The sequence below is a fragment of the Pleurodeles waltl genome, chromosome 3_1 (assembly GCF_031143425.1).
Source record: "Pleurodeles waltl isolate 20211129_DDA chromosome 3_1, aPleWal1.hap1.20221129, whole genome shotgun sequence".
In the NCBI taxonomy this organism is placed as follows: Eukaryota; Metazoa; Chordata; class Amphibia; order Caudata; family Salamandridae; genus Pleurodeles; species Pleurodeles waltl.
In genome coordinates, this window is record NC_090440.1 from 1,051,960,205 (window position 1) to 1,051,976,602 (window position 16,398).

At 41.6% G+C, this 16,398-nt stretch overlaps 1 protein-coding gene across 2 annotated transcripts in view; it reads left to right on the plus strand.

Annotated features, from left to right (window-relative positions):
- CCDC93 (coiled-coil domain containing 93) overlaps positions 1-16,398 on the plus strand; it is a 1,008,240-nt gene that overhangs the window by 692,849 nt on the left and 298,993 nt on the right. For both annotated transcript variants that reach the window (XM_069224342.1, XM_069224343.1), the window contains exon 18: positions 11,118-11,226. In XM_069224342.1, coding sequence (XP_069080443.1) covers positions 11,118-11,226 — 109 coding nt within the window. The remainder of the gene's footprint in view (positions 1-11,117; positions 11,227-16,398) is intronic.

The following is a 16,398-nucleotide window of genomic DNA, read 5'->3' on the forward strand; positions in this document are numbered from 1 at the left end:
ACTAGGCCTTTTTGGGATCAAAGTTTTTACCCTTATACCCATTTGTGGACTGTGAAGAGGCTCTGAGCCCACCCTCCTGAGCAGGTTTTTGGGGCCCTCCTGAAGACTCTTTACTTTTGCCGTTGGATGCCTCACCACTCTTTCCCTGGAGAGGCTTTGTGACCCCTTTCTTTTGGTCACCCCCTGTGGAAGTCTTGGTCACTCTAGTCTTGACCCAATTGTCTGCCTTCTTTCCCAAATCTTGGTGAGAAATTGGACCTAGATCTACCAGATGTTGATGCAGTTTGTTATTGAAACAATTACTTAACAGATGTTCTTTCATAAACAAGTTATACAGCCCATCATAATCATTTACACCACTGACAGTTATCCAACCATCTAGTGTTTTGACTGAGAAGTCAACAAAATCAACCCAGGTCTGGCTTGAGGATTTTTGAGACCCCCTGAACCTAATCCTGTACTCCTCAGTTGAGAATCCAAAACCCTCAACCAGGGTAGCCTTCATGAGGTCATAAGATACTGCATATTTACCAGAGAGTGTGAGAAGTCAATCTTACACTTTCCACTGAATATTACACAAAGGAGAGCTCCCCAGGGAGAGCTGCTTACTTTTCTGGTTGCACAAGGCCTCTCAAAAGCTGTGAACCACTTGGTGATGTCATCACAATCTTCATATTTAGTTACAATCCCTTTGGGGATTTTTAGGATGTCAGTATTCTCTCTGACTCTATTTAGGTTGCTGCCACCATTGATGGGACTTAAACCCATCTCTTTTCTTTCCCTTTCTATGGCTAGGAGCTGCTTCTCCAAAGCCAATCTTTTGGCCATCCTGGCTAACAGGAGGTCCTCTTCATTGAGGCTGTCCTCAATGTTTCCAGAGGTGCTGGTCTCCTCTGTGGAAGAACCAGGCTCTATGACTATTATTTGTGGAGTCAGGGTGCTAGGAAACCTGTCGTCCCTAATTAGGACATGAGGGGTGAGTTCTTCCTCCTGTTCACTAATTTCCCCATCTGAAGGAGTATCCTCCAACTCAGAGGAGTGGTCCCTTGTGAACTCTGCCAAGAGCTCCTGGAGCTTTACCTTGGTAGAGTTGGACCCAGTCTTTATCTTTTTTAGCTTACAGAGAGTCCTTAACTCTGACATCCCTAGATGCAGGTAAGGGGTGAGATTGCGTTCCACCACCATCTCATCTGTGCCAGAGATTATCACTCTAAAAGTAGGGATTACTTTTTAAGAATCTAAAAACTACTTCTAGAACTTAAATCCAAACTTTTAAAAACTTTTAAACTCAAAAAGAAATGCTAACAAGGACTTACACAAGACCCTAGCAGGACTTAAAAAAAATTAGAGAAATAGTCAAATTGCAAAAATCAATTTCTAATGACAATTTTTGGAAGTTAGTCGCGTGATCAGGTATTGGCTGAGTAGTCCAGCAAATGTAAAGTCTTAGACCCTACCGCTGATCCACCAATGTAGGAAGTTGGCTCTGTATATACTATCTCAAAATGAGAGATCACACTACAAAAAAATAGAGCATTAGTATTATCTAATTATGCCACTATCAACATCTAAGGGTCCCCCTTAGATGTTGATAGTGGCAAACTTAGAAAATACTAATGCTCTATTTTGTGGTAGTGTGGTCGAGCAGTAGGCTTATCATAGGGTTGTGTTAAGCATTTGTTGTACACACACAGGCAATAAATGAGGAACACTCACTCAAAGACTTAACTCCAGGCCAATAGGTTTTATATAGACAAAATATTTTCTTAATTTATTTTAGAACCACAGGATTCAAGATTTGAGGTAAGTACATAAAATGCAAGGTACTTCACACAGGTAAGTATAGAACTTTGATTCAAAGCAGTAGTACACACAGTTGTAGTTAAAATGGCATTAAGCTATTTTAAAAGTGGACACAGTGCAAAAATCCATAGTTCCTGTGGGAGGTAAGTTTGGTTAAGTTTCTCAGGGTAAGTAAAGCACTTACACAGTCAGTCTCCTAGGCATAGGTAGCCCACCGTTGGGGGTTCAAGGCAACCCCAAAGTCACTGCACCAGCAACACGGGGCTGGTCAGCTGCAGAGGTGAAAGGAGGGCCCAAAACACATAGGTGTCTATGGAGAACAGGGGTGCTCTGGTTCCAGTCTGCTAGCAGGTAAGTACCTGCGTCTTCGGGGAGGAGACGAGGTGAGTTTTGTAGAGCACTGGGGGGGACACAAACAGGCACACAAAACACACCCTTAGCGGCACAGGGGCGGCCGGGTGCAGTGTGCAAAGTAGGCGTCTGGTCTGCTATAGAAAGCAATGGAGGGACCCAGGGGTCACTTAGGTGATGCACAGGGGGGGCTCCTCGGGCCAGCCACTGACTTGGCTAGGTAGAAGGCCGCCTGCTGGTCACTCCTGCACTGGTGGGTGGTTCCCCCCGGACCTGGGGGCTGAGGGTGCAGTGTTTGGTCCAGGCCTCGGGTTCCTTGTTACCAGGCAGTCGCGGTCAGGGGGAGCCTCTGGATCACCTCTGCAGGCGTCGCTGTGGGGGTGCAGGGGGGTTGACTCAGGGTACTCACGTCGTCGTAGACGTCTGGGAGTCCTCTCTGCAGTGTTAGTTCTCCTAAACGCGAGCCGGGAGCGTCGGGTGCAGAGTGAGGAGTCACTCGATCCCGTGACTCTAAAAGACTTCTTCGAACAAAAACAACTTGTAACACTCCGGGCCCAACACTAGATGTCGGAATCCATAAGCATAGCATGTGAATCTGCAGCACAACATGCCACAAACAGATGTACACTGGGTAAGTGACATTTTCCATATATATATATATATATATATATATATATATATATATACACACACACACACACACACACACACACACACACACACAGACACACATATATATATATTTTACATTCACTGAAAAAAATAAAGGTTAAAGGGACGTTATAGTTAGGTGAAAATGTCAGTTAAAACATACCTGTTTTGAACTAACAAAACCACAGAAATTCACCAGTTACAGTTATCGCAAGTAGCTATAACTCGCACCGTCGCCATGCGCAGTGTTGTCATTAATGATGTAATTTCATATGCTGCAGTGGCTTTATCAGTGATGTCATAGAACAGGTCATGAGTGATGTAATATGGAAGTAATTAGCAGTGCATGATGCTCTTTATATTGTGACATCATGGTAAGCGGTGCTTGCCCTTGGAGATTTCAGCTGCAATAAAGATTTATTTAAAAAAAAAAAAAAAACATGTCTTTCGAGTCTTTTCATGGATTCCAAGCGGAAAAGTGCAGTCATTCAACAGACCACAAGGGTCCTCTGTCCTCCAGTTTAAGAGCATAAAGCTCCATCCAGGAGTGCGTTATAAATACGGTAAGCTCTCCTGGGTCATTAAATATATTACTGTTTGGAGCAGCTTTCTGCTCTCTCCCAATGGGAGCACATTAGTCTACGTGCTCTTTTCGGCAGGGAGCCAGGTTGGAGCAGGTTTCTGCTCCCGCTAGATTGGAGCATATTAGACTACGTGCTCTTGCTGGCAGGGAACCAGAGTGTCCCAGAGAATGGGGTTCCCAGGACAACCCTCAGGGAGCATGCCCCGGGGGATGTGGTCCCTGGGTCATATCATAGTTGAAGGAGAGTGGCTGCGCACCTCCTCTCCATTTGTCACTGCCCAGGTAACATTTTTTCAGTGACTATAATATATATATAATTTTTTTCTGGTGGCACCTCACACTTTGCACTTTCATTGTTATGAAATAATAAATTCTTTATAAAAAAGCAATAAGTCGTGCCGGATTTGTGTCATCTCCTGAGATTGCTCGAAGAACAAATTACAGAGTGAAGCGGGCCCCCTGGGTAAAGACAATATATATATATATATATATATATATATCAAATATATTTTTTTTTTCTTCTTACCATGCTTGGTAAAGACACAAATACCTTTATTGTACTAGCGACTGCTTGTGAGCTTTATATATATCTTACTATGCAGGGTAAAGATAGGTACAAATACCTATCATGCTTGATAAAGGCTGTTTCTCTCGCCACCATGGTGATATGTTATCCCTGGGTGGCCAGCATGCGATGCACAGGCAAGATAGCTAAATTAACAAGCTAAGAAGAGGGATAGAGGTAAGCTAGTAGACAGAGCATTTGCAATGAATGATTCTAATATAATCATAATTCAGACTGAGTCTTTGTTCACATAGTCACTTCATCTGGGATTTATGCACAGCTGGCAATCTATCGTACCCATTCAAGTCCCAGTGATTTCATCACAGTGTTACAGCTGTCTGCTTATAAGAGGAAATTAGGAAACTTAATTATGAAAATCATAAAGCAGAAACACTAAAAGGCCCTCAGATACCTACAAAGTTATTTGAAATTTCGAGATAGCAACACGCTCAGAATTTATGGTGTTCATTTTGTGTCAGCTACATTTTACTTTTAAGCAGTTGTTCAATCAGAACAGCAAATGGAAGTAAACATTTAAGAAAACGGTAAACCAAACAAAAGTGCTTTTGTAAAGAAAGTCAATCGGATGAGTTCAATTCTGTTTTTCAAACAGAAATTATAGATAAAATAATTGGCTTTTAAAAAAGCAGTTATTGTTTTTTCAGTGCTCTTCGTCGAGTGTATGCATTGAGGCATTCACATGCCCAGCAGACAAGATGATCACCAATGCACACGCCTGTGTCATTGCACATGCCCACACGTGGGTCATGATGCATGGCAAATTTGCTGTTCTGACACAGACAATGGTGAGCCCAGCTCTGGGGATTCCTGATGTGCAGCATCTGTATTTCTTCAGACATAGCTAAGGACATGTGACAGGTTATGGACCACTTTCTGTGAGCTAAACCATTCTTCCCTCCACCGGCAATGGTCATGGTGGTGATAAGTTTCACAGCCCTTGGTTGGAACGGACATCTGGATGTATTGGAGATCAGATGTCTGTGATCCCCTGCAGAGCATAAAGCTCTCATCAGTCTACTCAAGCTTTGTGCTGTCCGCCTGGTTCAAAAGGTGTTTATGCTTTCCATCTGACGCTGGTCTGTTTGGGTTCTGATGCCAACTGACAGGATGAAGTTAGCTTGTGTCTCCTAAGCCTAAATTTTGAGCTCAGTCTGACTGTCTGGCCTTTCCTAACCCTTCTCATGAGCTCAATGAGCATGACCCAGTGGTCTCAGTTGGCTTAATTTTGCTGACTACAATTGCCATCTTCATCATGAGGTTTTTCAGTCCATCTTCACCCTGTGGGGCAGCTCTATGTTACAGTACTTTGCCACTCACAGGTACACACAGTGTCTGCAGTTCTGTGGCCTACAGTTCCCACTGCAGGAAGCCCAGGGAGAATGTTTCTATCTTTGGTGGGATTTTCATCTTCACTGTGTGTTTCTCCTCATCCCTGTGTTCCCTCGGGTTCTCAGTAACCTGTGTAATAACTAATTACAGATTATATTAATTGCACTGGACTTAGTGCAGATGGTGTGGTTCATGGACCTGCTTCACTTGTGTCAGTATCCTCCTTTTACACTTCCACTTAGGGCAGACCTTCCCACACAATATGAGGGACTGGTTCTCTAGAGCCCCCAGCCACATGCCTGGAGAGTGAGTGGGAAGTTTGAGCTTCTATGACCTCCCTGCCAAGTTAGTGACGTAATCTTGTCAGACTTTAGCCACGCTATCAAATCTGTTTATTATGGGCTTTTGTCCCCGTCCCTTCTGGGCACACCATGGGGAATGTTGACCCTCTATATGGTGCACCCATTTTATGATTTGAGCTTAGCTTTTTTCTTAAACTAGCAAGGCTTTGCTGTGGGCACTCTTAGGGGTTATTTTTTGTCCTTTATTCCTTTTGTTTGTTGGCCCAATCAACCCTTGATGTTGAAGTCTCCTATCATTATGTGTTTCTTTGACATGCCTCAATGTGACATAGAGTAAAAACCTTCTTCTTGGTTGTTAGGTGCACTATTTCTAGTTCTGGATTCTTTTGTGATAGTCGACCAAAGTGTGGGAGTGGTAGTCTTGTTTGGGTTTGTTACTATTGAACTAACTAAATTGATCGACCTGAAAATAATGATTTGTAAATGAAAAGGTCAGAAATATAGACAGTGTTTCTAATGCCATGGAGGGAGGTGGTCAGTCTAGTGGCACCATAACTTGGCACTCGTGTTTCTGACGAGTTAGCAGTTCAAGCCAAGGCATAATTGTCCTGTGAGGCTACTTATCTTGAAGGTTATGTTCTTGATTGCCATTACCCCAGCTTGGCACCTTAGCAAGCTGCAGGCTTTCTCTATTAGTCCTCCCTTTACATTGTTTTTAGGCTAAGGTTTGCTTCCTGTTGAAGATGGTTACTCCATTTCACTTGGGTTGGTGCATCACTCTGCTGAATTTATACTCCATCAAATGGGAGGAGTGACTCCTCTGACTGGGTCCCCACAGGTCCATTAGTTTCCACATTGACGAAAACCATGAGTACTGGACTGATGATCACTTTTGCTTGGCTATGCTGTTTCTAAATAGGGCAAAGGGGTTCAGAGGCAGAGGCTTTACTTCTGGATCATGTTTTGCACTAAATTCCTCTTCCTTATTTCCTCATCAGTCATTTCTGTATCGACTCTGAATTCTGCAGAGAGGACCATTATATCAGTTCTGTTTTGTAGGACTTCCTGTTTTGACCATCTTCTTAGACCCATCCCTTGATAGGTACTGCTTGGTTATTGATTCGGGAGCGGAGAAACCTGTAGATGAGAGTGTCCATCAGAAGAAAAAGTTACTTACCTTCCGTAATGATCTTTCTGGTTGGAACTCTAAATGCAGATTACTCACCAATTCTTTATGAATCCCCATTCTCAGGAGTGGCTATATGACTTTTGATAAGGTCTCAAGTTAACTTTGTTAGGCTGTCATTTTTGTGAATCTTGTCTGCCTTGCCCTGACAGAGTGTTAGAAAGGCGAGCAACTGACAGACGCATGCTAGAGTACTGTTTTATATGTCTCCATGGTGTCATGTCTGAGGTTTATTCCAGAGCTGAGATGGAGCTATGGCACTAATTATTGGTACAGGAGAGCTATTTCATCTTTCCAAATCCAGTTTAGCACCTGAAGGAGATTCAGGGGGAGAGATTTCTGCAGGGAAGATAAGAGTATTCAGCAGAAGATTGTTACCAACTTGTTTGATTAGGTGACTTGGCAGCTCAGAATAGGACTCACCAGCTTACTCATACCGTGACAGAACTATACCTCCTGAAGTCAGAACTCTGTTGGAGAGTCCCAAGTGAAGAAAAATTCATCATAGTGTTCTCATGGGGAAGAGAGTTTTTCATTACTTGTTTTAATCGAAAGTTGGATGGAAAGTTGAAGTTCATATTAACATCCAGGTTTTTGCCTATCTACAGCTGTTCGATGTAGGCCTAGTTTCAGTATAACAATTAGAAGGCCATATTTTTGCTTCATAAGTGAAAATCTTAATTTTTAAGGCATTCAGTTTCAAGTAGTTCTGTAACATTTGAGTTGTCTCCTACATGGAGGTATTGGCTTCGAACGATCTGGTTGTTGTTGGTTCAGTTGTGGCCGTAGGGCTTAAAGTAATTGACGAGCTCTGAGAAAGGGGACAGACATATACCGAAAAGCATGGGGCACTTTTTGAGTTTTGAGGGACACCTATCTAATGTGTAAATGATCCTGAGCAGTATGGAAGAGTATGATAATTTAGACTCTGTCTAGGTCGGACTTAATCTAATTAATGATGGTGCCCTGAATTCTTGTCACTTAGTCTTTGTAGATGATTATCAATGTTGTCAAAGGTTGGTGACAGGTCAAGCGAAGGAGGGACCAATCTGTTTTTGTGGTCATTCCAGACTGTAATTAGCTCTGATTTAGCATCTCGTCTGGTATGGAAAACTGTCTGTCTGCAAAGAGGCTTTTTGTTGATGGAAATCAGCACCTTGAATTAAATCTGCTCTCCCAGGAATGCTGTTTGATATTAGCCTATATCGTCCTCTGGCACTGGGTGCTTTAATCCTTGCTTACATAGTATTGGCTTAGCAAATGTTCGTTATATTGCTCTGCCCAACCCTCTAGTTCAGAGGGATACTTAATGAGAATTCAGTCCATTTTAGAAGCAGCGGATGCAATTACAATGTTGTGCTAAATACTTTGGCCACTGGCCAGTTGGTCATATGGTGATGGCGATAGTCTTTGTTAGATCAGCAATTGATTTTATGGTAAGTTTTGAGGGTGCAGAGTTAAAGACTGAATAGTTTTGATGCTTAAGGGGCCAACGTATGTATTTGTTGCTTGCTTTCATTTGAAAGTAAGTCTTTATGTTTTTCGATGAACTAATGATTGCGAATTTCTGAATTTCTGGGAGTAGTTCACTAATCTGTCAGGCTCACAGAATGCATAGTTGATTTGGAGGAGTTCATTGATTTGACATGATGTAGCCAAAATGCCTTGTAATTATTGATATGTCTTGACTTCCTTGATAGTTGCTCTATAGATTCTTAAGTATTGGTGAAGTTGTTTGTTTCACAGTCTGGTTGAATGTTTTTGCCACTGTCTTTTGGCGGGTCTAGTCTTGATTTTTTTATAACTATTCAACTAGTTAGAGCCTGCCTGATGTCAAATTGTGTTTTTGGTTTCGTATGGCTGTGTATAGAACCCCTTTGTTGAAAGTTGCGGAGAGTGAGTAGGCTCATTGACTAGTTGGTGGAAGTCAAGAGTTTCAATTCGATAATTAATGCAGTATGAAGACTGCAAATCTTTTTAAACATATCAATAATGATATTTATTCACAAAGCTATTTTATGACAAATTGCTTAAAATACAAGATATTACAGCCCAGTCTACACCCTCACAGACAAATGTAAAAGAATGCTGGATGACCTTTGTTACAAGTAGCACAGTGATGCACATTGGGGGAAAAGAAATAGTACCACCCATGAACAAGCTACAGGCTGGGCTAGAAAATGTTCTGTTTGGTGGGGAGTTGAAAAATGTGCTAAACTTAGCACGGTAGTTAGCACAGTTTCTCTTCATGTGCCAAACTGATACTTTTTCCAGAACGTGGATGTAGTCCTGTTAATGGACTCGTTTTCTGGGGACTTATCAGGAGGCAGGTGTCAGTGTGTGACAGTTTTATCCATTTTGCTATCCCTTGCTGCCATATATATATGGGAAGGATACTGGGTTTAGTTTAGGGAAGGTTCTTCTTTTTCACATATAGCTGAAGCATGGGATGTGCAGTGAATTCTTAGGCGGATACATATTTTCTGGGTCTTTTCCTTAAATGCATACTTGTTTTCTGATAATACAAGCCTTATTTCAGAAAAGAAGATCATGACAGGTCTGAAGAGACATTGAACTGCAATATAATGGAGACTGCACATGATGCAGAGCTACCAGTCATTAGGTCCAGATTGACTGCACAGCTTTCTGCTGACTTATTGTTAGCTATTCTTTTTCATATACGTAGTGGGATTTGGGTCCCCCTTCTTTCTCAAACACTCCTGCCCCTGGGAGTATCACCCTTTCACCACATGCGATTGGCTGATTGGTTTGGCATTCCACCTTCTATGTCGGGATTGCATTTCAATTCTTCAGGGACTATTTTACTCTCAGCTTTATCTCATGGATGCAAGATATATAGAAATCAATGTATTTTTCTCATTGAAGGGGGCTTTTTAAACGAAAAATGTAGTCAGGGCTCAAACTACACACCAGACCATGGACTTGGCTAATATTTTGTTCAATATTGGCATTTCTCCTCCATTTACATTGGTTCGGCCATCAAACACAGAAACTGCAGTGTCAGCCTATCCCATTCTGAGAGTTGAGGCAACGAAGGAGAAAGTGCCAGAGAAAGGTAGACAAATATCAAAAAGTGCTCCACTGCGGGGCTAATTTATGTTCTAGTTAAAGGTTGTTGTTTTCAGCAATTAAGCCCTAACAATTAGTAATAAAAGCCGTAATACATTAAATGGATAATTTTGAAAACGGCTACTAAAACACATAGCATGCAGTAAAACCATTTGATTAAAATCCATTAGTTTTTTATAGAGGGTGTGGGATGAAATTCGTCAATTTTCCACTGCATGAAATTGTGGCATAGGGTCGCATGTGAGAGGTAAGTACAGCAGGGTAACAGGAGGCAGACCGATTTGCTCTCTAGTTGTCAGGTCAGCAACCTACCAAGAGCATTCATTGAAGGGGTGTGTGTAGAATCTTGACCTTTTAAAGTTTGTGTATTTTCAGCTCGAGTAGCTGCTATCTTTGTTTTCTCTTCTAATTCCTTCTTCATGAAGTTTATTTATGAAGCAGTCGGGATTATCCCTTCTGTATAAAAATGCTATCAAAATAGTGAAATGACACGTGTCTGCTGCTAATGTCACCAGTTCCCATTCTTGCCCATTTAGTATACGTACACGTAGTCGATAGCACCGCTGTCTGGCGCTTGTGCCCATATGGATTTCTACCAGTGCTTAATTTGTAAATACAAAGGTGCTGGTGCCCAAAGCCCTCCTCTTAAACACGCGGCTGCTGCAATTAAATGTGGGAACAGGGAATACTGAGGCGGCGTAATCCTGAAGCCATCTCGGGCCTCTTCAATACATTTAAAGATGCTCCCTGCTCCTTCTGCTTTCTCTAACAGCTTTCTGCTTTCTTCCTTTGTGACGCTTTTTCGTTTTTCTCTTACTCCGTCTTTCCCATATATGTCATTTGCTCTCCGCAAATGCTTGAGGCAGAAGAATAAGCCCCGGCCCTCAAAAATAAGTGCCGGTGCTCTGCACCGGAAACAACAAGCACAAATTAAGCACTGATTACTACTCTAGTTACCTCCCTTTGTGGTGAACAGGCACACATCTGTGGCTAAAGTGGAAAATTTTGATTATAATGGCAATTTGCTTGTCTGTCTCTCAACCATCACGTGCCTTGCTATCCATGTAGGTTTATATCTTCACTATAAGCGAATAGTCCGTGAGGTCAAAGTATTTTAGGCTTTTCTTCTAATAATATCCGACGTTTTCATGTCTTAATTGGCTCTTTTCATTGGTTATCTATATATGTATTTTGCTTGCCATGAAAAGAGTGGTAATTTGTTTTCTATCATTTTAGGCTCGAAGGAATAGAGAAATTGCTATTTTGCATCGAAAGATTGATGAGGTCCCTAGCAGAGCTGAACTGACGCAGTATCAGAAGAGATTTATTGAACTCTATGGTCAGGGTATGTATGTTTCATTTTAAAGCGAAATTACGTCGTATTTCCTACCTATACGTGACATATAGAGACTAAATAAGTCATGCAGCAAACAGTGGTGATTTGTTGGACTAGAATTGGTGTCATTTGAATTTTATGGCACATACAGTCAATTAGTTTCGAGTTTTACCCTTTGAATTACGTTCGTTTCTCTCTCTTTTTACTATGATATGCTGACATGAGCAGAGGTCTTCTGTGCGCAAGCTTGTACACGAGGGAAACCAGTGTTTTCCTATTTATTGGGAAAAATCGATTTTCTATTAATTTCAGACTCCAAGCAACCGCCCCAACCAACTTTCCCCTTCCATTTTCAAAAGGGTTACTTCAGCCAGTTTTGTGAATGAATAGATTATTTCTGTATCACGATGTTAACCTCAGTAAGCTATCCATGTGTTTTTATACCCTTTGCTTGACTAGAAGGAGCATATAAAGAGGGGAACGGGCGACTAGTTTGCTATTACAGACCCTAGATCAAATAAGAAGTTCTTCATTTCTTTACATAAAGTTAGAAAACTGCATTGGGATTTTATCTATAGAGGCATTGCATTCCAGCTTTTAGAAATGTTAACTGAGATTGATCTTTCTCCTGTTCAGGGTTTTTTATACTTAGAAATAGAGAGTAAATGTTGAGAAGCTGATCTCCAAGTTCAGGCTTGTCTTTGGTCATAATGAGCTTTACGGCATAGACAAATAGCCTTAAAAATGCTCCTGTTGGTGACTGGCAGCCAGTGAAAGTGGCAAAGATGTTTCGAAATTGAGGATTTATGGTTCAGTCCAAGGACCAACTGTACCGTCACATTCTGATTAACCTGTACTTTGAGTTAGATATATTGGAAGACCAAACGTATTCAGTTTAAAACACAGGTTTTGGCACGCAGAGTATATTATGATACTGGACTAAAATATCTAAGAGAAAGATTTCAGCATTACAATCAGATTAGGGATCTTAGATGCAGTAGGACCAGGTTTTTTAAGCTTCCTGCCTATAGATTAAAAAGAGTGGGAGGTAAATCTTACTGTTATTTGTGGCGGCTAAATCATGGAGTGATCTTCCTCTATCGCTTCGCATGACCAATGATGAATTTAAGTTGAGCAAATTGTTAAAAACGGGCAATTTACTTCTTTGTAGTGGCTTTAGATTAATTTATTATCCTTGCTCACTGTTTATAGCGCCGGGATGCTATTTGGGCAGCTGTTTGTGCTGTGCAGATCCGTTAATTCTTACATTCCTTCATTCATTAGGAAGTTACAGTAGTCCAATGAGTATAATATCTGGGCTCAAACCAGTGAAACTAATGAAGATGCTGGTGTTGAAGTAAGCCTCAGCAAGGCCTACTAGTGCAAGGGTTCACCCTTCTCTGCACAAAGTCCTCAGACCATATAAGAAGAAGTTGGCACAGAAACTGAAATAAAAGACAAAGTTTATTAAACCTCATGATTGGTACTACAGTTCAAACAGCACCCTTCGGTAATGTTTAAAGGAGCACACTGAACTGAGAGAGCATGGTCCTTTTATACCCACGCAGGGGCTAAAAGGAGGTGGTACAATTATAGAAGCAAGGCTTGCATACATGTACGTTCATGTGGAAATGCACAGTCGACAGGTAGGAGGGGCTAACAGTTTTCAGGGACTAACAGCTGCAGACCTTACTGGGCATGTGCCAAAGTGGGAGATGCTAAATATAACTTGTCACTGGGCAGATTTTCAAGAGTAGTTAACAGAAAGGTAGGACAGAGCACATGGCAGCATGTGGCAGAGAAAATGGCTTCCATGAATACAAAATGGATTCCACAAAATGTTCACAAAAGTTACTAAATACAAGATGTCTTCTGCTAATGCTTAATCTAATCGCTGCTAAACTACAACAGACGACCCTTTCAGCATTAGCTGAAGACATTCGTCTTTCTGGGATAATCTAAATATTCATCTTGTATATTTATGCTCATCATTTTAGCTATTTCCTTATCTAACATGTGTTGTGCTTTCATTTCTGTAATATTTCTTTTGGTAGGCATACAAGCTGTAATACACATGGAGCAGAACATTGCACCACACTGAATACAGATACAGCATGTGAAAAATATTGCAATCATTACACACAGGATAGTCAGTAGTTTCCAGCCGCAGGCGGAAACAAGAGCCCAAAACCATCCAGAAAAAGTCCAAGTACCAGTCTCTGTGTGGATTTCTGCAGCAATTTTATGCAATTTAGATATTGCATCATATACTGAAGGTGAGTGATCTGGAATAAAAACACAGCAACTACTACCGATGATGCGACATGCACCACCTCGGTCAGCTAATATCACATCTAGTACCATACGATTTTGGAGCACTACAATCCTCGCAATTTGGAGCTCCTCAGTAATATTCCCAAGTGCCAGAGCTGCCTGATTGGTAACAGCTTCCACAACCCTAGCAATCGTCTCACTTTCCTACTGTTTAACGCAGCACCCACAAAGGAGAACAACCCTAAATTAAAATCAACATATTGTTGCAGGCTATTATCCGTTTGGTCTACCTCATTTGTACTTATTGCCCTTTTATATCTATTTTGAATGATGTCATTGAACAGTTTAAAATCTCGGTGATATGATGCAGGGGCCAAAAACACAGGGGGTAATAGAAAAGATACATAACACACACCTGACCACCCAACAGGTAGTTGGTAATATCCATAGTTACCACAAACAAAATATGTATTATGTGAAGCTGTAAAACTACTATTATTTACACCCTCAATAGTTAAAATCAAGGTACAATCGCTTATCCCTACTGGAATTCGCCCAATGCTACGTATACATAAATCTGCTTTAGGTTTTGTAACAGAAATCACAAATTGTTCTTTCTTGTCAGAGTCTCTTATATTTGTGAAGGCATATGGTATTGAAACATTGTCCGGTTGATACTCTTCCCATTCCCATTTAGTTCCTTTGGCTTGGGAATACCCATCTTTGTCTTGGTAGCATACTTTATTAAGGCGAAAAAGAAGTCCGCCCTCTGTACGTTTTCCAGATGCAAACAAAAGCGTATACCAAGCTTGACAAGAACCATTGTGTGAAAAAGGAAGAGGAATGAAAGGTGTTCCTCCTTTCTTTTGATGCGCAGGTATCATTCCACATACCCAACAGTTAGTAGTATTTGTAGCATTATGAGTATGATGCAACATCTGAATGAAAGTATTATTGAAGTACGATTGACGGTGCTTCTGCTCCTGATAGGGAAGCGTAAAGTAATGGTGACCTTATCATCTGGTACTGGAGTAGTGGCAAAAAAAAACTCACGAGCAGGAGCCTTCTTTTCAGCAAACCAAGTGATTATTGCTATAATCACCAAAACAACAACAAACCCCATAGTACTAATGATCAGTTTGTTATTCATTTTAGCAACAGTGATAAAACCCTTCCAGAAATGAATTAAAAACAATCGTTGGAGCTCTTATCCCTGGGCAGCCGCTGATTTCTTCACCACGGGCCAAGACGGGTGTCACTACTCTAATGCATGGGTGATCCCCCCCCCTTGCCACATTGGCTCTCCGTTTCACTAACCCAGGGCGGTAGCTCAACCAGTTTAAAAAAAAAAAAAAACAGATTCTTTCCTCGGTCTCAAATTATATCGCGACACTCCAGAAGTCGTATGGTCCAGGAAGACCTCTGCAGATTCGTCAGGTGATATAGCACGGCCTTTCTCTGTAGTCAAAATCTCTCGATGATCGGTCAGCACAGCAGGTTCCACCAAGGTAGGTAGCACTCTCTTGCAGTGAGTACTATGGACCCAATTCTTTCGGTTCGTCACTCGAACTGCTGTCCTTGTCGCAAGGAGCACCTGTTCTGGGCCTCGCCACCTTGGTTCCAAGCTGCTTGATCTTGATCTTTCAAAGGACTTAATCATCACCTGGTCACCAGGTCGGAGTTCATGGCCTTCACCTGTAGATCTGTCAGGAAGTGCTTCTCAAACCTGTTGATGAATAGAAACCAAATTGTCGGTTAACTGTGCCAAATAATCATTAATCAGGACACAAGGTACATCATATACAGAATTTGGCTTAGGAACTCCCCAAATGTTCATTGGCCTCCCAAAAACCACTTCATAAGGACTAAGGCCGATTCGAGAGTGTGGCACTGACCTAATAGACAATAATGCCAACGGTAATGCAGCCGCCCAAGTTAAGGATGTGGAAGCCTGTATCTTCGCTAACTTCAGCTTCAAAGTAGCATTATACCTTTCCACCAACCCTGCTGATTGTGGGTGGAAAACCGCATGGAACTTCTGTTTGATCCTTAATCCTTTCAGGACATACTTAATAACTTCCCCAACAAAATGAGGTCCGTTATCATTCCATAAAAGTCTGCAAACACCAAACCTAGGGAAACATTCTTTCAAAAGCACCTTCGCTGTGGTAATGGCAGTATTATCCTTTGTGGGGTATGCCTCTATCCATTTACTGAAGGCACATATCACCACCAAGACATACTTTAAATTGTTGCAGCGTTCAAGCTGAATATAATCCATTTGTAGAACTTCAAAAGGTGCAGTTGGTGTAGCAAACCCTCCTGCAGGAGTACGTGTCCCTTTTCCAGGATTGTATTGTAAACAGATCAAACAAGACTGTACTACTCTCTTAGCTGTACTGGAAATTTCTGGATGCTCCCAAACTTGCGTAAGCAACTTTGTTATTGTTGAAGCTCCAACATGTGCCAGCCCATGTGCCATCTGAACCATAGGTTGTACAAAAGCTATAGGCAATTTCCATTTATCCATCTGCTTATTCCGCCAACAGCCCTCATCATCCAATTCTCCTTCTTCAGACCATTGCTCACGTTCTTTCACAGAAGCAGATTTCTGTATATCTAATACGTCTTGTCTAGCATTATGCCAACGTTCAGCTTGTGACTTCACTACATACATAGAAGTAGTACTTCGCTGCATCGCAGTCTCGCGTGCTACGCGGTCCGCAAGAGCATTACCTTGCCCTATCTTATCGGTCACTTTCTTGTGTGCACTACATTTCACAATAGCTAGTTTCTTTGGATATTGCAATGCCGTCAAGAGGTTATGCACTAATTCTCCGTGCATTATCTGTATCCCGTGGGATGTGAAAAAGCCTCTCTCCTTCCAAAGCAAACCAAAATCATGAG